The following is a 19,048-nucleotide window of genomic DNA, read 5'->3' as shown; positions in this document are numbered from 1 at the left end:
ACCATACCTCTAAAAATGTTCTGTTTCACTGATAAGTACCGAATGATATGTATTATGATTTTTTTTAATAAGAAAACTTTTTTTGTCCTGTGTATAGAATGACTGCTAGTGATACCACTTTGATTTTGTTTAAAGGCAAGAGTCCACTGTGGGTTTTCCCCTGATACTTAATATACATCTCTACTTTTTGATTTGGGCAGCTGCACATAGGACTGAACTGTGTCCTTTCCAGCCTACCTTGTAGACAGAAGGTGGAATTATTTTCTGTATGTTTTGGCTGCTCATTTTCCAACACTTGACATTCGAATCCTTAGAGTCTGAACTTTCACTTTAAATAAAGGACATAAGCTATGCTCTTTTATATTATTTTTTACCTTGGAGCATAGTTGACACACATTGTTACGTTACTTTCAGGTGTACAAGGTAATGATTCCACAAGTCTATACATTATGCATTGTTCATCACAAGCCTAGCTACCATCTGTCACTACACAACCCTATTACAATACCATTGACTATATTCCCCATGCTGTATCTTTCATCCCTGTGATTTATTCACTCCATAACTGCAAGCCTGTACCTCCCACTACCCTTTACCCATTTTGCTTAACTGCCCTCCCCTCTCCCTTCTGGCAACCATTAGTTTTGTTTTCTGTATTTATGAGTCTATTTCTTATGCACTTCAGATTTCATTCTCATCTGGAGGTTGATTTTACAGATTGCATTATGTTAATTTCCTGAACTAACTTGTTAGTTTTTCTGTTTTCTTGTCATTAATTGTATAGTAGTTGTCAGCATTGAAAATGCATTCATTTTCATTATAATGAACTTCAGAATTTAAAATTTTTAAATTTTCTTTTACATGAATATCTTGGGCATATTGTTTCTTTTTTTTTTTTCCTTTTTTTTTTTTTTTTTTTAGTTTATTTATTTTGAGAGGGAGGGACAGAGAGAGAAGGGGAGAGAGATTTACAAGCAGGCTCTGAACTGTCAGCATGGAGCCCTGTGTGGGGCTCAAACTCACATGAGATCATGACCTGAGCTGAAATCAAGAGTCAGACAACACTTAACCCACTGAGCCACCCAGGCACCCGTAGGCATATTATTTTAATCAGTGACACTGATAATGTTAGAAAGCTGAGTAGAAAACATGAAATCACTATGTCATTCAGTGAATTTCTGTGAGTGGCATGTGGGACTCTAATGTTTGTTTGTTTGGATAGACACCTGGGGGTAGGGGAGAAACTAAAGATGAAGTCTTAGAATATATAAGAAGGGTATAGAAAAGAAACAATAACTTCACATAAAAAGTAAAATCTCTATTAAGGTACAGCCCTAAATAGTTGTTAGTAGATTTGAAAGGACTAATTATGTAACAAGGGCAATTGATCTGTGGGGATGTGCATGAGAAATTGTCGTCAAGCTTGTAAATGTGAATACTCGTGTGCATTTACTGGGCATAGGTCATAAACCTCAAGCATACTATCATGGGGATAATCTCACTGCTGATGTTATGAACCCCTCTAAACCCTATCTGCTTCATCTGAAGGATTATATAGGTCCCATTTTGTTTATAAACTTAAAACATTTTTTTTCTTGGACGGTAACATTCGTATTTTAAGAGAAATCCCTTTTTCTCTTTTATTTGGTTTTAAAATAAGATTGCCAGCATCCTTCTTTGTGTGTGTGAGACATGATTTTTTTAAGTTTTAAAATTGTATCAGAATAATTCTTAAGATAGTCTAAGGTATCCAGTAGTGCTCGTGTAGGGTTACTACAGCTGGCTGAGACTGCTGTCCATCGAAAGGCCTGCCTGCAAAGTCAGTCCTGGCTGTCACAGGAAAACTTGATGTTATGTTTTGCACAGTACATTCAACTTTTCCTAGATGAAAAGAGTGGCTTACTGTGTCTCAACTGTTGGTAAAAACAGTGCGGTTTCTGCTGAATAACCTGCTTTCTTTCTGGGAGTCTGGAGTCCTGTACGTGCTAGGCTCCACAAAGACCTTGCGCTCAGTCTAAGGAGCTGCCTGGCAGACAGCACTTCACACGTTACTGTTGAAAGAATTCAGCCTGTCTCTGTGAGCTCACTGCAGGAGGGCTCTTGGAAGCTCGAGCCTGGTTTCCTCTGGACTTCTCTCCATGTGCCTTTTCTTTTGCTGTTTTTGCCAACCTTTCATAGTAATAAATCTCAGCCTTGGGTATGACTATATGCGGACTTATGTGGGTCATGGGATGATCTTGAGGACCCCCCCAACATAGTACTGGACGACTTACAATGGAAAACGCTATTCCCTGCCTCATTCTTGCACCCCCCCTCAGTCTTATTTCTTTTGTTATTTATTTCCTTATTTCTAAATAATATATTTACACTGCTGTTTTTTTAAGATACCAGTTGTAGGTGTTGTCAAATAACTGGGTGTTGTGGTAGATGAGGATTTAGGTCTCATACCTTTTCCAGAATTCCCTCCCTTAAGCCCTCTGATGCAATCCTGCCTGTCACAGAGCTTGATTGAGTCAGTGTTCATTGTTTTCATTATGATGACTGGACAAATGTGTAATGCTGAGCTAGGCGATAGACTACAATTTCATTTTCTCATCTCCCTTTTTCTTTTCCTTACAGTTAATGGTTGGTTACCTTCTGTTTTTATTTGTTTTTCTATCCTATTCTTATGACCAATTTATTTCAAAAGCCCCAGCAGCTCTTCACCAGAAGAGCTGTTCTTTTACTGTTCTTTTCCACATGGTCAGAGGTCTGTACATCCCACTGTCCTTGGGAACTCTTCCTCCTGTGTCACTGTGGACTGCGTCAGTAGTTGGTCACAGGCCTGCTTTTCCTGGGGCTTCCTTTGCTGCTTTCCAGGGTTGCACTCAGGTCTTTGGAACTCAAGAGAAAGTGTATGGGAAGTACATTCCTTGATGCTGTGTGTCTGAAAATGTCTGTGTTCTACCTGTACACTTGAATGGTTGTTGGAACTAATTTTCTTTTAGAGTTTTGAAGATATTTCTTCATTGTCTTTAAATTTCCAGTGTTTCTGTTGACATATTGGCCCTGATCTTTGTTAGTATTTTTCCTGGAGGAATCTCTTAGTAATCTCATTCTGTCCCCTTACGCTCTGAAACTTCGTAACGTGCTTCAGTGCGGGTCTCTTCAGTTACTATGTGGGGTGCTTAGTGGTCTCTTGTGATCTGAACTTTAATTCTGAGAAAGTTTCTTTCCACATCATTTGAAGAACAAGAATGTGTTGTGTGTCCAGATACTATTTACAAAATTTGGCATTCCCAAATAGTAGGTTAATGCTAGTTAGAGGTTCAGTAGGTAATGTATTAATGAGCCCGTATTTGGATTCTCTTGTGGAGATTTAGATTGGAGACTCTTAGTTTACAGCTTATTTTTTAAAACTGTAAAAACAAGGAAGACCTGCTTCTACTGAGTTTTAGCCTGGTATTTATTAATAAAGAACGTTTATAAAATGCTGAATTTGTTTGACTTATAAACTAGTTAAGCAAGTTCTTGGTTTTCTGGCATAGGTCTTTTTCTGTGTAGATATTATCAAGTATAATAAAACATTAGAGTTATTCTCAGAAGCTCATTTTGGGAGACTTTAATTTAGTAATCTTTCTTTCTTCCCTACTTATATTGCTTTGTCCTTTTGCATGGATGATTCTTATTACATGAGCTGATTAATACTGTTTCCAGAGCAGAAAAGACTGTTTTAAGAATAATGTATATCGGGGCACCTAGGTGGTTCAGTCGGTTGAGTATCTGACTTGGCTTAGGTCATGATATCATGGCTTGTGAGTTCGAGCTTCGTATCAGGCTGTATGCTGACAGCTCAGGGCCTGGAGCCTGCCTCTGGATTCTGTGTCTCCCTCTCTCTCTGCCCCTCCCCCACTCATACTCTGTCTCTCTCACCTTCAAAAATAAATGAATGTTAAAAAAAAAGAATAATTTTAGTCTCTTAGTTCTTTGGAGAAAAGGTAGATGTTTTTATTTTTATTTATTATTATTTTTTAAATTTTGGAGAGAGCAGGGTAGAGGAATGGGGTGGGGAGAGAGAGAAAAAGAGAGAGAGAGGGAGGGAGGGAGAGAAAATCCCAAGCAGGCTCCATGCTGAGCGCAGAGCCCTATGGGGCTTGATCCCATGACCTGGGATCGTGACTTGAGCTAAAATCAAGAGTTAGACACTCAACCAACTGAGTCACCCAGGTGCCCTTTTATTTTATTATTTTATTTTCTTTTATTGTATTTTATTTTATTTTTCTATTCTATTCTACTTTATTTTATTTTATTTTTTATTTTATTTTTTAGGAAAAGTGAATGTTTTTAAACCATTGAGTCTAGTTTTATGAAACTTTTTCTTTGCTTTACCTCAGTGGTAACTGTCATAAAAGTGCTTTATACTTTTAGTACTTTTTGTCAGATACTGCAGAGGTAACACTTTTACCTTTAGTATAGTGCAACTCCTGGTTCTGTACTGTATTTTATATGCAACATATAATCTTTAGTATTTTAATGTTTGTGCATTAATATTTTCAGTTTGTTTAATGATTTTGCTGCTAAGATTTTGCCATCCCATTCCCATTTTTTCCTTTACAATTTTATCTTATTTTAAAGTTTATTTATTTATTTTGAGAGAGAGAAAAAGCGTGAGTGGGGAAGGGGCAGAGAGAGAAGGAGATTGAGTCCCAAGCAGACTCCACAGGGTCGGTGCAGATCCCAATCGGGTTGAACTCGCAAACGATGAGATCATGACCTGAGAGAAAGATGCTTAACTGACTGAGCCACCCAGGCTCCCCTCCTTTACAGTTTTAATTTTTTTTTAATGTTTTATTTTTATTTTTGAGACAGAGAGAGTGCGACTAAGGGAGGGGCAGAGAGAGAGGGAGACACAGAATCTGAAGTAGGCTTCAGGTTTTGAGCTGTTAGCTCAGAGCCCAGTGTGGGGCTTGAACTCACGAACCGTGAGGTCATGACCTGAGCCGAAATCAAGAGTCGGACGCTTAACCTACTGAGCCACCCAGGCGCCCCATGTGTAATAATTATTTTTAAAGTGGACCTTTTGTAAAAAGCATACAGTTGGATCTGCTTTTTGTACAGTCTGATTATCTCTGTCTTTTTAAAAAATGTTTATTTATTTATGTTGAGAGAGAGAGAGGTGTGCATGGATGGGGGAGGGGCAGAGAGAGGGGGAGAGAGAATCCCAAGCTTGATGTGGGGCTCAAACTCATGAACTGTGAGATGACCTGAGCCAAAATCAAGAGTCAAGCACTTAACCTACTGAGGCACCCAGGCGCCCCATCCCTGCCTTTTTATTGGAATGCTTAGTCCATTGCATGTGATGTAATTACTGGTTTTAATTCTACGTGTTGTGATTTGCTTTCTGTACAATTAACCTTTTCTTTGGAGAATTAATTTTTTTCTCTTTTGCTTTTATTTTCCCATGTGGTCTCCATTGACACTCAGGTGGGGTGGCGTCACTACCACTGGGTGATGATGAAAAATTCTGACTCTTCACTAGGTGTCCTGTGAGACTACCCAGCAGCAGTGGAGCAGGGTGCCCAGTTACTTACAGTTTGGGGGTGTGGGGTGGAGGTCCAGATTCTTCACCTGGTCTCCGTAGACACCCCTGCAGGAGCAGAGCACTCTTAACCAGCTGGCAGGTGTGAAAGGCCCCAGTTCCCTACTTGTCCTTTTTTGACAACCCCCAGCGGGGGTGCTGGGCCACCACCTGAGGGCACAAATCTAATCTCCCTCTTACTGGTGCAGATAGGGGCAGAACTTCAGGTTTTTTGGTGTTTGCCTAGGGTAGACCATTATTATCTGGAAGTTTTCGTCTTGAAAGACCTTTCCTGGTCCTTTGGCTAGAGAGAGCAGGTTTTTGTTGTTTTATCTGTGCCTGTCTGGGATTCTGGGTTTCGGGCTTCTTGAGAAGCACATCTGAGATGTAGAGGCAAAAAGAAAATGCAGGGAACTCACAGCTCTGTTGTTGTTAGAATCCTGAAGTCCCTAACCCACCAGCCTTCTCTGCCTTTTGTCTTTTGTCTGTTTTTTGTTTATTTTTAACTCTATTATCCAGGATTTCTAGTTGTGCTTACCAGGAGGAATAGTGATAGGTATTCTTTCTTCAAATGTTTACAAATTTAGAAGTAGGAATTTCTAATTTTTGTTTTCTTATCTTTGGCTATTTATACTTAAACAAATTGGACCATTTGAGGCCTGTTCTGCCCTTTTATTTGGTGAAGTTTAGGCTTGCTGCGGCTCCCCAGTTCTCAAAACAGTGTGCCCTAATGGAAACACCAGTTGTTGTTGCCTTTAAATCATCCTGTTTTCAGGCCTTCACCCCTTCATATGCTGCTACTTGCTGCCCTTCCTTTCACTCATTCCCAACTATAGGGAAGCAAGTCAACAAATATTTCTCTAAAGTAGTTTTTGCAAGATAATCTATTAAGCACTTTATGAACAAACGTGTCTTCTTCATCAGTCTAGTATGGAAACTGAGTAATGATAGTAAAGGAGCTGGGAGAATGTGTGTGAGTGTGCGCATAGGCGTAAGTTACAAAACGCCGCAGGAACACGGGAGAGAATGACCACATGCCTGTGTGGCATTTGATTGTGCATGTTCCTGCTCTGACTCCTTTCAGTGTCAGTTTTGTCACTACTGGCTTTGGAATTGGTGATGAGTCAGCTCCTACATCAAGGCTGAAGTTCTCAGCTTGGCATTCGGTTGGTTTTCAGTTCAGAGTCCACCTTGTCCTTCCGAGCCTTCCCTATCCTCCTTCCCAGGAACTGCTCCCGTCAGACCAGGCTTGCAGCCATCCTGCAAATAAGCCCCGTGTTTTCTGCTTGTGCCTTTAACTGTGCTGTTCTGGCATGAATGTCCTCTCTTCTGGGTGTTACATGCAAAGGGCAGCGTAGTGGAAAGAAGATCCCAGTTTTACTTCTTCCTTGCTGTGTGACTAATGTAAGTTACTGCGGCCCTCTGAGCCTTGGTTCCCCTGTTTGTGAACACGAAAAAGTACTTCTTTTCTAACACTATGTACTAAGGTTAGTTAATGTATATGAACATGGCTGAAACCACAGGAGCTCAAATAAAATTCGGGCTCCATTGCTTTGTTTCCTTAACTAAAATGTACGGCTAAAGGTCAGGTTCATTCCTTCTAGTCTTCGTCTCATCAGCAGACACAATATGTTGAGAACATGGAAAAAACTAAGTAGTTCATTAAGTAAATGTTTGAGTACTTCCCATAATGCTCTGTGTTGTGTTAAATGCTGGAGCTCACACATTTGCTGGACAGGACAAGTGGGTGTGCAGGCAGTGAAAACACAGCACGGTGCATGCAGTGCTGGAGGTGTTGGAGGTGTGTTCCAGAGATTTGGGGGGCACAGAAAAGGAGTGATGAGGGAGGATTCCTGGAGAAAGAGTTGCTGGTAATTGACCTTTTTTTTTTTTTTTTAAACAGCTTTATTTAGGTGTGATTTACATACACATCAGATCCATCTACTCTAAGTGTATAATTCAGTGATTTTTTAGCAAATTAACCAGTGTGTGTAACCATCACCACAATCCAAATCTAGGCTGTTTCTGTCACTTCAAAAAGATTCCTCATGCCCATTTTCAGGCGCCACGTCGAAGGAGGGGTAGCAATTGGCCATGCAAAAGTGCTGGAAGGAGGGCTGGACTCCCGGGAGTGAAGACAGCCTTGGCAAAGCCAGGGAGGCACGAGACCAAGTGGTGGAGTGTGCGTGGGACGGGTGCCTGTAAGGGGTTTTATTTCTGTGCTGTACGGCTGTGTTCTCGGGGGCTGTCTTCTGGCTCCTCCGTCTTTGGAGCTCAGTTTGCTCACCTGTAATGTGTAACTGTTATGCTGTTGGGCCCCAGCTCCACCTAAATCCTGTGAGTGTCAAAACTTACGATGCCTTCGATTGAAGAGAGAATAGAATGTACTTTTAAAAAACAATAGCCAAACAGAAAAACAGAAGAATTAGAGTGATGCTTACAGATGCTCTAATGGAACTCTCTCCTCTTTTTATGCAATAATGCATAGTGGGTACAAAATTTATGAAATGTAGAAGGGTAGGAAGAAAACTTACGTCACTTACGATCTTTCAATTCAGAGAAAATTGTTCACATTCTCGTTCTTATGATTTGTTTTGCATAAATGTTTATGTACTTAAATATTGATATTGTGCTGTAAATAAAGTTGTTTTTCCCCACATTATTAAATAGTACTAAAAGCTTGATTTTAAATGCTGCATGAGTTTTATGAAATTAAAAACATGCTCTGTTCATTTTTTTCAATTTTTTACAATAATAGTAATAAAAGCACATGGTAAGTTTCAAACTACATAGAAGGAATAAAAATCTTTCTCCCATTTTACCACTTCCAAGAGTTAATAATTGTTAACTTTTTCTTTTCTTAATGTTTATTTATTTTGAGAGAGAGAGACAGTGTGAGCAGGGGAGGGACAGAGAGAGACAGAGACACAGAATCTGAAGCAGACTCCAGGCTCTGAGCTGTCAGCACAGAGCCCGACACGGGGCTCAAACCCACGAACCGTGAGATGACCTGAACCAAAGTTGGATGCTTAACCGACTGAGCCACCCAGGCGCCCCAATAGTTAACTATTTCTTACATGCTTTCAGAAATTGTGTGTTAATTTATATTCCATTATGTGGATAAATCATAATTGAATTGATCTGTTGATAGCCACGTAGATGATCATGTTTTTGCTTTTACAGTGCTAAAATGAATATTTTCATGTGCACATCTTTGATTTCTTACAAAAATGTATGTGAAGGATAAATTCCTGAAAGAGGAATGCCTGGATCAGAGAGTACATTTTATATTTTGATATTGCCAAATTGCTTTTCAAAAAGGATTATGCTAATTTATACTTGTGTTATTAGTAGAGAGTCTTACGAGTCTTTTGCTTATATCTTTACCAACATTGGGTATTATACACTTTTTTGTTCTTTGCCAGTCTGATATTAGAAAAGTAACTTATTGTTTTAGTTTATACTTTAAAAATTAAAACTGTACCTGAACATTATTTTTGCATGGATATTAGTCATTTTTCTGTGAATTATATCATGTCCTTTGTGTAGGTGTCTTGATTTGTTCATATTTTTACTGATTTGTAAGAGCTCTTAGCTCTTTAAAGAACTTAGCTATTGCACATTTTTTTTTTTTTTTTTACAGTTTATTTATTTTGAGAGAGAGCTTGCAGGGGAGGGACAGGAAAAGAGGGAGAGAGAGAATCACACGCCGTCAGCACAGAGCCCAATGAAGGCCTTGAACCCACAAACCGTGAGATCATGACCTGAACTGAAACCAAGAGTCTGATGCTTAACCAACTGAGTCACCCAGGCGCCCTGCAGAATTTTTTTTTTTTTTTTACATTTTCTTTTGAGTCTGTTCATGGTCAGATTTATTAGTCTTGTCATTTAGGGCTCTTGGATTTATTAAATTGCAAAATAACCTTAAAAGTGAATGCAAAGAGAAACAAGTGATTCTAATAGTTTTCCAAGTGAGTATCATAAAGATATTAAAGTGGAATAAGAACTAATAATCCAAGTAACTTTTGAATAATGTACATAGACTGTGTTACCTCTGTCTAAAGAGGAAGAAAAAGTGACCAAACCTTGAACTCTTATTGCATTTGTCCTGTATAGTGTCCATTCTAGTGAATCTATTTAGTGTGTCTTTCGGATTGAACAAATAAGAGTTCCCTTCTTTTAACATAACTGCAATACAAAATAAGTTACTATCAACACATGAACTACCTAATATCATGCACTGTAGAACTATAATGAATGATCTATAATTGTGTGAATCATCAAATACATCGCTATAAATATTGTAAATTTTAATTCTCATTCTGAACTATTCATGTGCAGTTGTATTATGCTGTCTGTGTAATTTATTATTCATGGTTGTTTTTTCATGACTTAAAGAAAAATAGATTGCATGTTGGATAGAACAGTCAAAATGAAACCCCTTCTTTTTAAGAGGAACTCTGTATTCGACTTTGAGAACTCTCATTTTCATTTGGTTCATTTTTCTAATACTTAAAGGTGCCAGTGCTTTCTGCCTCTTTGGGAACTGAAATGTGTGATGAATGGAATGTAACTTGAGATGTTAAAATGAATGAGTATTTTCAAAAGGGTTGTAAAGAAAAATATTTTTGATTTGTAAATGCAAGGTTAATCGCCGTGTTTTGTGCGGTGCTTTTGTGTTCTGGTTGGTGTTGATGATCTTTTCTCCCTCTGTGCAGGTGTAATGGATAGGTAACAGAGAAACCCTCCTCACTGTCTCGTCAGGGAGGCAGAATGACTGAGTGCTTCCTGCCCCCCACCAGCAGCCCTAGTGAGCACCGCAGGGTGGAGCATGGCAGTGGTCTTACCCGAACCCCCAGCTCTGAGGAGATCAGCCCTACCAAGTTTCCCGGCTTGTACCGCACTGGTGAGCCCTCGCCTCCCCATGACAGCCTTCATGAGCCTCCTGACATAGTGTCTGATGATGAGAAAGACCATGGGAAGAAAAAAGGAAAATTTAAGAAAAAAGAAAAAAGGAGTAAGTGCCATTTTTCTCTACGCTTTTGGTATATTTTGGGTAAACTTTTACTCTAATCACTGTGCCTGCTGTCTGCAAAGATTCTTGTTTGGCGTTTTCTGTTCTTTACTTTTCTGGGTCTCAATTTTTGTATACCAGAGTTGTATCTTAGGGTCTTACTCTTGCGAACAAAATTACTGAATTTCCAGAAGTGGTAAAGGTTTTTGTTAGAAGTTTCGTAAATGGGTCATTTTAAATAATGTATAAAAAGTAGATATTGAAATTTTACCCTTACAGAATATTACTTTCTTGGCTGGGTTGTGTAGGCCAGTGGGGGTACACTTTATTGGAACTGTGAAAAAGGTAGTTATTTGTTTGTCTTAAGCAGATGCCACGATGCATTCTCTGTATAGGTCCTATTCTGTAGGAAAGCCAAATTGTTTAAGCATAGCTCTTTAGTATGTTAAAAGCAAATGAGGTGCTCTGTTTTGAGTTTCATGTTATACTTAAGTCAATTTGTTTTTGAAGTATAGCATTGAGATAGAATGCACAAATTGTGTGCCACTTGAATGAGCTGTCACAAAATGGACATGCGTCCTTGTAATTACAAGCATCTGGAAATAGAGCATTATCAGCACGCTTAGAAATTCCCTCCCATTATCCCTGTAGAGGGAATCCCCCACACTTCCCAAAGGTAAGTTTCTTTCAGTATAGCTTGAAACTGCCTGATTTTGACTTTATGTAAATGAAAGCATATTTCCTTTTGTGTCTAGTTTCTTTTGCCCAAAGTTGTATTTGTTAGATTCATCCGTGTTATTCCACGTGGCAGTAATTTGTCGTTTTTATTACTGGATTTTGTTTCATTGCATTAATATGCTAGAATGTATCTATTCTCTTATTGGTCATTTGGGTTGTTTTCAGTTTTTGACTTGTGAATGGTGCTTCTGTGAATGTCGTTGTACGTGGTTATACATTTCTGTTGTGGGATTGCTCTCTTAAAAGGCCATGCTTATTTTAGCATTAGTAGATCCTGCAAAACGATTTTTCAGAGTGGTCGTACCAGATTGCACTCACACCAGCAGTGTCTGAGAACTGCAGCTGCTCTGTATCGTGGTATTCTCGCCCTTAAGATTTCTGCTCTTCTGGTTGCTGTGGCGTTTGTGGTATTTTAAGTAGAGGGTAATTTGTGAAATTTTTAAATTTAATCTTCGTTATGAAATGGCTTATTAAGGTAGCTGGCTAAAGAAAAGAACAGGAAAATCATATTTTAAAATAACAACCAAACCAAAGTAGGATAACTGATAGGATATAAAACCAGTGTCAGTGTGTGAAAACCAGGGCTCTAGATGCAGAGAAGTGGGCTGATGCATTCGGCCGCCATCCAGAGATTAGGGAACTTTCCTGGTTCTGCCCTCTACCCAGTTGAGACTTCAGCCCCTGCTGGTCTCCAGAAAGAACTTCACAGCTAGTGACAGGAGGGCAAAGTGTGACAGGGGAACGGCCGGAGCATCTGAACGGCAGGGCCATTTGTGTCGTGGTGTCAGATTGCTTCAATAACAGGGACCAAATATATGAAAAAAAAATCTAAATAAGAGGCCATTATTCAGATGATGATTTTTCATCATTTTTCATCATATATTATAGAAGGACTCCTTGCATTAGCCCTCTCTGCAGATCCTTTGTTGTGTGTTTACAATATTTGGTTTGGTTTGCCAAAATTCCACGGGCACACACATGAACCCGGTTACAAAGGTGACTGGCACGCCGCATTCGCCCTCTTGTGGTCAGGAGATGTCAGTGCAGCATCTCATGTTAGCTGAGAAGAAACCCCTTTCATGACTGGCAGCACCCAGGAGGGATTGGCCATGAAGTGAAAAGCAAGGTAGCCAGTCCCAGGTGGCACTGTTTTTGGTCCTGTTTTCCAAAAGTTCATGGACGGTTTGACATGAAACAGGTGTATGACTTATATTCCCTGCATTTCTTTGGCAGCTGAAGGCTATGCTGCCTTTCAGGAAGATAGCTCTGGAGATGAGGCTGAAAGTCCTTCCAAAATGAAGAGGTCCAAGGGAATCCATGTTTTCAAGAAGCCCAGCTTTTCTAAAAAGAAAGAGAAGGATTTTAAAATAAAAGAGAAACCCAAAGAGGAAAAACATAAAGAAGAAAAGCACAAAGAAGAGAAACATAAAGAGAAGAAGTCAAAAGACTTGACAGCAGCTGATGTTGTTAAACAGTGGAAGGAAAAGAAGAAAAAGAAGAAGCCAATTCAGGAACCAGAGGTGCCTCAGGTTGACGTTCCGAATCTCAAACCCATTTTTGGAGTTCCTTTGGCCGATGCAGTAGAGAGGACCATGATGTACGACGGCATTCGGCTGCCGGCGGTTTTCCGTGAATGTGTAGATTATGTAGAGAAGTATGGCATGAAGTGTGAAGGCATCTACAGAGTTTCAGGTATTGGGCACACGTGCTTCTCTTAGGGGTTTTTAAAAATTCACTTCCATTTTTCAAAGGAAGGGAAAAGAAGAACTTGTGAGGAAAATTGTGGCATGGTTCCTAATAAGTCTTACTCATTTCCTCAGTCCTTCTAGTTGCACAGACATCCCCCACACTGTGTGTGTGTGTGTGTGTGTGTGTGTGTGTGTGTATTTTAGCAGTTTGCTTTTTTTGTGATATTCTCTTCTATCAGGAGCCTTGATACACGAGTTGTTCACAGTTTTCAGGAGCCCGGATGAGTCTAAACAAAGTATATGAGTCATGTCCCTTCAGTTGGGTGCCCTCAGACTATGCTTTATTCTTCTCACCTCCTTCCCTCTGAGCAGGGCTCAGTGTTGTGAGGGAGATCAGCAGGACAAGGAAAGATATCTCAGTTAAGGGACGCTTCTTGGCCAGGAGACACTTTTATTGACCTAATCATAGAATGTATTTCCTGAGTTCGGCTGAAAGAACGTGAAATGTTATTTGCTAAATGTTTAGGCCCCAAATGTCAGTGTTTTTGTCAGCCATGTGCAGCTATTACATACATTAGTGAAATTGATTTTCTGTTTATGTTTTCCATACATGTGAAAGTTCAGATTTCTTATTTGGCAAGAATGTAATTCATATTGGATGTCTAAAATCCAGCTAAATGTATGCTACTTAAAGAAAAAAGATTTTATTTCTTTCTTTTGTACTGTACAGGATGGAAGTCCTGACCTGTGGCAACATCTGTGTTCTAAATCATTACTTTCCCATGATTTAGTTCTTGATACTGGAAAATTATTTATTTATTATTATTATTTTTTTAATTATTATTATTTTTTTAATGTTTTATTTATTCTTGAGACAGAGAGAGACAGAGCATGAGCAGGGGAGGGGCAGAGAGAGAGCGAGACACAGAATCTGAAGCAGGCTCCAGGCTCTGAGCTGTCAGCACAGAGCCTGACGTGGGGCTCGAACCCACGAACTGTGAGATCGTGACCTGAGCCAAAGTCAGACGCTTAACCGACTGAGCCCCTATTATTATTATTTTTTTAACACATTTATTTCGAGAGAGAAAGACAGTGTGTATGTAAGTGGGGAAAGGGCACAGAGAGATAGAGAGGGAATCCCAAGCAGGCTTAGCACTGTCAATGCAGAGCCCGATGTGGGGGTTCCATCTCACGACCGTGGGATCATGACCAGAGCCGAGATCAAGAGTTGGACACATAACTGATTGAGCCACCCAGCTGCCTCTGGAGATCTATTTTATAAAACTTGTTGTTGGTCACACATTTTCATGATAAGTCAAATCATACACATTTAGAATATAGAGACATTACACTTAGTTTTTCCATTGATTTGGTTCACACAATCAATTTTTAGAGGGCAGATTTGATATATTTGGCTTTTGGGGAAAGGACAGGCATCTCTGATAATTGGGGAACCCTTAACATAGTACCCCTTAGCGTATCATCGTTAAGAATATTTTGGCTAACATGCTACCATTTTATAGAAAATATAATCCACAGATAGGGCATTGCATTTGAATTTATAATTCTTTAGTAACATGAAAATAAACACATTTAAATGAACTTGAAAATTTGACTTTTAAAACTAATGATGAATTGATTTTTAAATATTTAAATAATACCAACATAGCTGCTTCTCTCACTTGAGTCTGATAGGAAGGAATTTTGTTTTAGGTGAAAGTTTCTCTGAAGAGTTTCTACAGCTTTGTTCAAAGGATTCTTTTGTCTTTGACCTATTTTTGATGTTTGCATTCTTTTGGAGTTGGAGTTGCAGAACTCTGTTTGTGTGTCAGAGCACTCAAAGGGAGCTGTTCCCCTGATCATTGATTCCTGGAGGCTGAGCTCCTGCTTTGATCAATTTTTTATCATTTTTTAAGCTCTGACAGTGTGCTATATTCAGGATACCGTGGACTAGAGTTAATGGCTGTGACTTTTTTTTCTTTCTTTGAATGCTCATAAGACTGTTTTCTGCTGGAGTGTTTTTGGTTCTTATTCCTATTATAAGTGCTAGTTTTATTTTTTATTTTGTGTTTTAAAGTTTATCTATTTTGAGAGAGAGTGTGCATGTGCATGCACATGTGTGTGAGTGGGGGAGGGGCAGAGAGAGAGAATCCCAAGCAGGCTCTACTTGTCAGTGCGGAGCCTGATGCAGGGCTCGAACTGTCGAGCCATGAGATTATGACCTGAGCATAAAACAAAAGTTGGACACTTAACCGACTGAGCCACCCATGTGCCCCTATAAGTTCCAGTTTTAAAACACACAGATCATTTTGTGTATGCTCTCTCTCTACCTGAGATGTTTTTTTAAGCATCCAGTCTTTAAAAAGAAAACAATTTTGATAACTTCAGAGTAACAACAAACCAGAGACATTCTAATTGTTTATTTGTGCAGTTTTCTGGGTAGGCACTATTGGAGAGAAAAATTAGATGCATATAAATACATGTGAGAGAGAGAAGAGGTCTTTGCTAAGAGTTTCAATTAAAGTTATCACTCACCATGTTTTTGTCATGTCATAAAAGTAAGAAAATGGGGAGTATTTTGTAACTTTTATGTCAAAATGAAGATTATACAGAAATAGGCTTTATTTTGTTACTTTCATATTTAGAGTTATTGATTTTATTAGCACTGGATAAGTGACACATTTTTTGTAATGCCTTTGGAAGGTTTTCACATAAGCCCAGATGTAATAAGCACTATTGATTATAAAATGCTCTTCAGGTTAGATGACACTTAAGCATTTGCACCTGGACCATTACAGTCTCTCAGCCTTAATCTTGTTTCAGGTAATTGGCCTAGAATTTCAAGTGTTAAACACAACAGAAAGCTTCCTTGTGCTTTTATGAGCATTTGCTGGCACTGAATCCATATCACTTAAATTCAGATTGGACTGAGGGCTTCAAAACTTACAAAATGTTTGAAAACCAGCCGTTTTGTGTGTCAGTGTTTCTGTGCAGTAAGAAAAACAAAACAATTGGATTTGAGAAACCCAAGTTTCGCTTTTTTTTTGTGGTGGTTCCAGCTGTGTTCCAGATTAAGAAAATATACAAAAATTCAAATTTAAAAATAGAAATTAGATGGGGATTATTTAATGGACACTTTTTTTTCACAGAGTGTGTTTAGATAGCAAACCCACCTTTTGTATTTATGATACAACGTTTGCTTATAAAAAGTAATGACCTACAACTTGTTGGAACATGCTTATAAATACCGAGTTGTGCTGTATGTTGTCAGTCTTGTGACTTGTTAGAAAAGGCCATTGGCCCTTTTTGGGGAGCAAGACTTACGCTTGGATTGTAGTTGAATTTTTGCCTGAATTTTTACCTACCTAGCTTTAAATGAAAAAAAAAAAATGTCCCTTGAATCACTTGGCATGTTTTAAAACTTAAAACGTTCCCTGATTGCTCTGACTTTTGTTCTGAATATTGAGTTTTCCTGGTATCATTTAGCTTTTGGTTGAGTTCACCCTCACAGTGTAGTCTTTTATGTTATCATCCTTACGGAGGAATTGTACGAACCTCGAGCAGGTCATTGCTTCATAACTAGATGTTTGGCTCTCCTCAAATCTCTTCCCACAGCAGTGGGTGTCATGGTGAAAAAAGTTGTGTGTTTGATTATTTTCTTGATACCCTCTTTCCCTTCGGAATTTGGATGTTTTTAGGAATTAAATCAAAGGTGGACGAGCTGAAAGCAGCCTATGACAGAGAGGAGTCTCCAAATTTGGAAGAATATGAGCCTAACACCGTGGCCAGTTTGTTGAAGCAGTATTTGCGAGACCTTCCCGAGAATCTGCTTACCAAAGAGCTGATGCCTCGCTTTGAAGAGGCTTGTGGGCGGAGCACGGAGAGCGAGAAGGTGCAGGAATTCCAGCGCTTGCTCAAAGAGCTGCCAGAATGTAATCATCTTCTGATTTCTTGGCTGGTCGTGCACATGGACCATGTTATCGCGAAGGAACTGGAAACAAAAATGAATATACAGAACATTTCTATAGTGCTCAGCCCAACTGTTCAGGTACATGGCCTTCCCTGCACACGTGCCCTCTGATGCTGACCCTGGGGAGTCATTTTCTATTGCTAAATCGCACACCAAGCAGTTAACCAGCAAAAGTAGATACTAGAGTATTGGTCTTGTTCTCTCGGAACACGGACAGTGTCATGACTAGCATGTAGCTGTGCAATTTGAGTGTTGTACAGTCTTTGGTGTGGTTCTCCAAACCAGTTCCTGATGACAGTGATCCCTCATGAGTAGAGGAGGAGCCCATGGTACCCACAGTTACAAAGTTCATCTGTAGACTTTGGGAGATTTCATTTATTTCTTCAGATAGCTTCATTAAGCTTCATTGCTTAATTATATTACACCCTATATCAGACTCCAGCACAGAGGGACCTGACATCATTTGTTTGGTCAGGGATTTATCCTGATGATTTCATTCATAAAGATAGATCCTAGAGAAGGATTTTATAGAATTTTAATGTGAGGAGGCATTTCAGGGAGTTGGTAGTATGTTAATTGGTGTCTCTTTACAGCATAAATACTTGGCCTTTGTTTATTGCTGTTGACTGGGTGCTGGCACAGAGCGTTTATTGTCATTTAATTAGAGTTATACGGTATGCTCGATATTTTATTCAGGCCAGACACAAAAGGCAAAAAAAAATGAAGTGCTGACGTTTGTATTATTTTAAGCTCTCTTTTTGACCAGTATACTAGGTTATTATCAGCCATTGTTACAATGCACTGTTGTTGTAAGGGTGTATTTTCTTGTATTCAAGATTCTTTCATCGCTCATTGACTATATTTTGGAAGCAAAATGTTTCTCAAATTTCAGTTTGATCGTTCAGACTAGTCAGAATTTCAGAATTTGGTAAATATTATATTGTTACTTAATATCACTATAGTAGGGATGGTAGTTTCATAGAAGGTTCAAGTGTATTGTTAAGTTTTAGGTAGAAAGTAATTGATGTCCTGATCTCCTAGCATATGAACGTGATATTTAAACACTGGTTGTCCATATGTGCCTGCAAAGCATTGATTTCCAGAGTAATGGCTCTCATGTCAAGCCCAGCTTGACAACTCCCGGTACTCTTCCTTGCCCCGTCCCTCGCTACATACACTGGTATGTGTTAAAGGTCTCAGAATAACTCGAGAGTAAAGAACAGAAGATTTTTAAGATCAGTATTGCTAAAAAAAAAAAAAAGAAAATTGATGATCATTGAGTTCTGCATCCTTTTTCCTGTCCTTTTGTTTATTTATTTTTTCAAATTCCTTATGGTGCTTGAATACATTCTTGAATATATGCTGTTTTTCCATTCTCTTAAGTTGGTCAATGATTAGCAGAGCATGTCCAGTCACTGCCTTGGAAAAAAGTCACTCCCATGTCTACGATTAAAGGATGTACTATGCAGCAGACACAAATTAAATGAAATAAAATGATAATTTGAATAGGTTTTTGGGGTTTTTTTGGTTGGTTTTTTTTTTTTTTTTTTTTTTTTTTTTGCAAATCTTTTTATTTATTTTTTCTTAGATTAGCAATCGTGTCCTATATGTGTTTTTCACACATGTGCAAGAGCTCTTTGGAAATGTGATACTAAAGCAAGTGACCAAACCTCTTCGATGGTCTAACATGGCCACTATGCCTACACTGCCAGAGACCCAGGAGAACATCAAGGAGGAGATCAGAAGACAGGTGTGTGTGTGCTCAGCCCCACCTTCAACCCTAAAGAGCCTACCTTTCCTCTGACCCTTTTGGATGATGATGATGATCAACAGGGATGGTTCGGAGGAGGAGCTCTTGTTCACTGAGCACTTTCTGTGGGTCTGGAAATTGTCGGGCACGTTGTCCGTGGCACGCTGAGGGCAGAAATCTCTGCCTGGCCCTATTTCATGCCGGTGAAGTCAGAATATTGTGGTAGAAAGAATACAGATTTTGAAACCCAAAAGACCTGGCTTTAAATTCTTGCTGTGGTTAAAGTTAACTGATTTTTAGGCATACTGCTTAACCTCTGTTAACCTTGATG

General features: G+C 39.1%; 1 protein-coding gene across 1 annotated transcript in view; it reads left to right on the top strand.

Moving 5' to 3' along the window:
- RALBP1 (ralA binding protein 1) overlaps positions 1–19,048 on the top strand; it is a 47,841-nt gene that overhangs the window by 15,691 nt on the left and 13,102 nt on the right. The window contains exons 2-5 of the mRNA XM_025931189.2: positions 10,276–10,574; positions 12,543–13,001; positions 16,696–17,045; positions 18,556–18,717. Of these exons, the coding sequence (XP_025786974.1) occupies positions 10,331–10,574; positions 12,543–13,001; positions 16,696–17,045; positions 18,556–18,717 (1,215 nt within the window). The 5' untranslated portion in view covers positions 10,276–10,330. The remainder of the gene's footprint in view (positions 1–10,275; positions 10,575–12,542; positions 13,002–16,695; positions 17,046–18,555; positions 18,718–19,048) is intronic.

Source organism: Puma concolor, chromosome D3 (assembly GCF_028749965.1).
Source record: "Puma concolor isolate L17-30 chromosome D3, mPumCon1.1.hap2, whole genome shotgun sequence".
NCBI classification, from domain to species: Eukaryota; Metazoa; Chordata; class Mammalia; order Carnivora; family Felidae; genus Puma; species Puma concolor.
The sequence above is the reverse complement of the archived record's forward strand: the minus strand, read 5'-3'. Positions and strand labels throughout refer to the sequence as shown.